The sequence below is a fragment of the Micromesistius poutassou genome, assembly GCF_964030765.1.
Source record: "Micromesistius poutassou genome assembly, chromosome: 12".
NCBI classification, from domain to species: Eukaryota; Metazoa; Chordata; class Actinopteri; order Gadiformes; family Gadidae; genus Micromesistius; species Micromesistius poutassou.
Genome location: NC_140282.1, coordinates 2,873,776 through 2,878,591, shown reverse-complemented (window position 1 = coordinate 2,878,591; position 4,816 = coordinate 2,873,776). Strand labels below are relative to the sequence as shown.

The window sequence follows — 4,816 nt, the reverse complement described above, 5'->3', positions numbered from 1 at the left end:
TTCAGAATCTGAAGCAGACACAGAAGTGTCATCTGAAGCAGAAGCAGAAGCAGAAGCAGAACCAAAAGTTAAACCAGAATCCTAAAAAGAAACAAAAACAGAACCAGAAACAGAAATAGAAACAGACTCAAAAATGAATAGAGAAACAGAATCAGAAACAGAACCAGAAACACAAAAAGAAAAATAAACAGAAACAGAAACAGAGACAGGAACAGGAACAGGAACAGGACTAGAACCAGAACCAGAAACAGAGACAGAGACAGAACCAGAAACAGAGACAGAGACAGAGACAGGGACAGGAACAGGACTAGAACCAGAACCAGAACCAGAAACAGAGACAGAGACAGAGACAGAGACAGAGACAGGGACAGGAACAGGGCCGCGGCGGTTAAGCCGTCTGGAGTGTACCGCTAAAGAAAGCGGCAAGACACACACAAGCGCTACCATTTGTCACAGTCCCACAGAATAAATGCTTTATTTGCTTGCACGCCGGAGGCAGGGAGGGAAAGCGAAGGAGGGAGTCGGGAGAAGACACGAGAGGCGGGAGGATGGGGAGAGAGAGGGAGAGAGAGAGAGAGAGAGAGAGAAAGAGAAAGTGTCTTTGCTGTCACAGATGCCAGCCAAGGTCAGATAAAGTGGGTTGGGATGGGGGGGGGGGGGGGGGTGCTTGGAGAGGTACCGGAGCTCAGGGGCAGCACAGGGAGGTTTGGAGTGACCGAGCGTGAGCGTAGCCCCTTCTCCCATCGTTAAAACACGGCCGTTAAAAAGATAGAGCAAAAAAAAATAGAATCCTCATAAAAACAGAGGCTGATGCAGGGCACACAGGACGGCCGCGTGGCCGATGGGTTGGACGGACACAAAACAAATTGGAAAGCCTCCTCGTGCCCCCACCACACGAGATGTGATTCAGGCGGTGTACTGCTGAGTCTATTATTTCTCTGAACGGAAGGGCTTTTTAAAGTTGAATAGGGAGGCAAATTATACACCGAATCCCGTTCTAAAGAGGGGCGATTACAGACTCACTTTAAACGTCAGTAACCTCTGTGCCTTTTTTACCCCAGCCCTGCCCTCCCTCTCTCTCTCCCCCTTTTTCCCCCCTTTTCTCCCTCTCTGACTCGCCCCCCCCTCTCTCCCCCTCCAATATGTGCATGTGCACACAAACACAGTTTATTATGCAGTAACATCACCAGAAACCCCAAAGGCAGATGCGTATCGCTCTATGACTGATGAGGGTAATTTCTTCCAAACAACAGAAAGATCACTTTGGTAGTGAGTGCTCAGAACCCACCTCTGCTCTCTGCTCTCTGTTCTCTCTGCTCTCTCTCTGCTCTCTCACTCTCTGTTCTCTCTCTCTCTCTTTCAATCTCTGCTCACTCTCTCTATGGTCTCTCTCTCTGTTCTCTCTCTGCTCTCTCTCTGTTCTCTCTCTCTCTCTCTGTTCTCTCACTCTCTTTCTTTGCTCTCTCTCTCTCCCTCTTTCTGTCATCTTCGTTTCAGCAAGGGGAGAAAAAATTAAAAGAGAAAAATAAAGGACATTTGTTGCCGCGTCGCGTGCGGTGAATGGATTTCTGTAGTGCCTCCTTGTGATTGGCTCGTTGACTTGAATCTGCCCCTCACCTGTCTACAAGAAAGCCAAGTAAAAATAACATTAAATCAATACAAACAACCTATTCAACTTGCATATATGTTGATTTGCTTAGGGATCTGAGGTGATCCACAAGACAGTGGGGTAGCATCAGGCTAATCCCCGGACCACTGTGGGTTAGCATTGTGCTGATCCCTGGACCACTGTGGGTTAGCATCAGGCTAATCCCTGGACCACTGTGTGATAGCATGGTGCTAAACCCCGGACCACAGTGGGTTATAGGGTGCTAAACCCTGGACCAAAGTGGGTTAGAGGGTGCTAATCCCTGGACCACAGTGGGTTAGTGGGCGCTAAACCCTGGCCCAAACCGGGCCATGTTTCTCTGTGAACCGCTGTAAACCTCTGGGACTAGCTGTGCGCCGCGCGCCGCGGGGGCTAGCCAGCCAGCGGAGAACAGTTAGGATTTGTCTGCCTCTTTCTCTTTGGCCTCATCGGTTCAGCCTCAGTGGGCTGTCTTTACCTATCCTCCCATCTGTCAGTCACACACCACAACAAGTCCACCTGTCGGGGCGGGCGGCCGCGCTGGAATGGGGGTTCGGCTACAGCTGTCTGGCCCAGCAGAGGGTGGGAGCGGTCGGGCCAGCGCCCTCCTCCGGTGATGGAAAGGCCATTAAGATGCTTATTATCCCAACTGTCTTCCTGCTCACCTGTGCAGACCCCCCCCCCACCGCCAACCGCCTCTCACTACCCCCCCACCCCCCCTCCCTCCCCCCCCCCTCTCCAGCAGAGCTAATGAAGATAGCCACACAATTACAATAGCCCTTTAAACCGGGAGTCCCGGAGCTCTGCCTCTGTGCTTCTCCCTTTCTTTTCTCTTTATATTTAGCGTTTGCCGGTGCCCTTGCTCGTGGGGGCTGCTCAACCTTGTAGCCGTGGAATCGTCCGGGCGTGAGAGAGACACAGATTTGCAGCGCGCGACTTGATTACCCCAACAATGAAGCTATTAACAGCACATTATGGAAAGGGTTACCGGTCAGAATAGCATCTAATAGGATAGAGGGTAAATACAGCACACTTTAATGCCATTGACTTTCAATGGCTCTTTGAAGGATGTTTTCAATTATAACGCGGGCTAATTTAATTCATTGTTTCACAGCTGAAAATGCATTTTTAAAGGTTGACTGGCTCCCTATTCCAGAACTCAGGTTTAATCAGTCATGTACATTGAACACATGCACTGGAACGTCCTCTAAAGAGATTGACAAAGTTGCCGCGGGGATCTGCGCCCAGGCTCTTAAAGGGCCACGCGGGAGGGCCCCTCCTCCCCCCGCTCTGAGGGAGGCAGGTTTCAGTCGTGGAGGGAGAGAGGGAGGGGAGTTCGACGGAGAGATGAAAGACCTGCGCCTTTAAGAGGGCTGTCTCCTCTCTCCCTCACGCTCCCCCTCAACCACACAGACACTCCTCCTGTGAGCTTTTGTGAGGCGGCTCCTGTCCCTCACGTCTCTTTGTGGGGGAAAGAGCAGACTTCCCAGAACATCACTGGGAGACGACACGGCCAGATCTCCCCGGGGGAAAGAGACGTAGCAGGGTGCACGGAGCTCCGCGGCCACGCCTGGACAGGGGGAGCAGAGAGCCACGCATCCCCAACCCCCCCCACCCAGTCCTGGATGACTTCCAGCCACAGGTTCAAAGCTGTGCAACCGGGAGAGCAAATCATCGGCAGAGGTCAGAGTCAGAGTTCAGCTCTTTTAGTTCTGCACAGCGAGCGGACCGAGATCAGCTGACGGCGGAACCGGCCACTGAACGCAAAGGTTATCGTTTAAGTTTCTCTTTTGAAAAAAGTTAGTTTGAAGTGTGACAACGTGTTTTCTGTTGTTAAGTATACAGCGTGTGAAGGGACGGCGCGGTTAAAGAACGCTATTCGGTTCTGCGTTTTGTTTCTGTCTACTGAACGTTTTGTGAATAGTCGTCTCTGGATAAGCAAATCAGATTCTCTGAGAGAAAGAACATTGCGTGTGGTTCCTTTGCGACAGCGTTTTGAATTCACCAGCCGGCTGCTTTATCTCAAGTGTCCAGCTTTTACCGTGGAGAGGCTTCAAAGAGCCCATTGATAGTGCTCTCGGGGAGAACGTTAAAGAGGGCTTATGTGAAAGTCTTTCAAACTTTGTGGTGGTTCTTGCCTGTAGGAAGGGAAAAAGTAGAAAAGTGTAAAAAAGAAAATACCACCATGGGGAAATGATCCTGATCCTCTCTCCGTACGGAGCTGTACGTGACTGAAGGGGGACCAAACCGAGGACGCTGAGTAGAGGAGATATGTTCACCAGCTGTGGAGTGGTGAGCGGCCAGAGCCACTACCTGCCCAGGGACGTGGTCCGGCCCCACCCGGGACTCGAGTTCAACCGGCAGGTCCACCTGGAGGTGGGAGGCACCCCGGGCTCCTGCCTCAGCTACCAGACTCCGGTGTATCACGCCCCTGCTCCGTCTTCTGTGGGCAGCAATGTGCTCCACCTATCCAAACCGACTGCGGCACCACCTCCACCACCACCACCGCCGCCGCCTCCACCTCCACTGCCTTCAGCATCAGCACCGGGTCCTCCCAGCGCCCCCAAGCCGGGCCAGGGAGGCTTCAAGAAGATCCTCCGCACCGAGGAGGACAGCCCCAGTCCCTTCCCAGGACTGGCCTCGGGGGTGCTGGAGATGCGCGTGAAGGAGGGCAGCAAGATCCGCAACCTGATGGGGTTCGCCATGGCCCGCATGCAGGGGGAGAAGCTGGACGGGGGAAGCGGGGTCGTCGGGGGCTCCGGGGCCGCCGGCGGCCTGAGGCAGGTGGTCTTCACCGGGTCAGGTCGCGCCGTCACCAAGACCATCACCTGTGCCGAGATCATGAAGAGGAAAGTGGGATCCCTGCACCAGCTGACCAAGCTGCGCTACAAGGGGGTGAAGGAGGTGTGGGAGAGCCACGAAGGGGGGGCGTCGGAGATGACCGTGCACCGAACCGTGCCCTCCATCAGCATCCTCCTCTCCAAAGACCCCCTGGACCCCCGAGAGCCGGGCTACCAGCCCCCCGAGACCCTGAGCGCTCTGTGGGAGGAGAGAGAGGGCGCGGACCCCCAGCAGCCGGCGGCCTTCAAGAGACCCGCGGGCCCGCCGGTGTACGGCGGGTACCCCGACTGTAAGAGGGTGTGTCTGGGTGAGGGGGGAGCGGTGGTGCCCCCGTCGCTGAGTGGCTGA

General features: G+C 54.3%; 2 protein-coding genes across 2 annotated transcripts in view; both read left to right on the top strand.

Moving 5' to 3' along the window:
* Window positions 1–119, top strand: part of LOC311356102 (CUGBP Elav-like family member 4) — a gene marked incomplete at both ends in the record, with an annotated part of 73,974 nt that extends 73,855 nt beyond the window's left edge. The window contains one exon of the mRNA XM_084475876.1: window positions 6–119. Within this exon, the coding sequence (XP_084332002.1) occupies window positions 6–119 (114 nt within the window). The remainder of the gene's footprint in view (window positions 1–5) is intronic.
* A 3,779-nt stretch (window positions 120–3,898) lies between these two features.
* Window positions 3,899–4,816, top strand: LOC311356101 (uncharacterized protein; the record flags this gene model as incomplete). The annotated part of the gene is made up of 1 exon (XM_084475875.1): window positions 3,899–4,816. One exon carries the CDS (start codon window positions 3,899–3,901, stop codon window positions 4,814–4,816), a length of 918 nt encoding a protein of 305 aa, XP_084332001.1.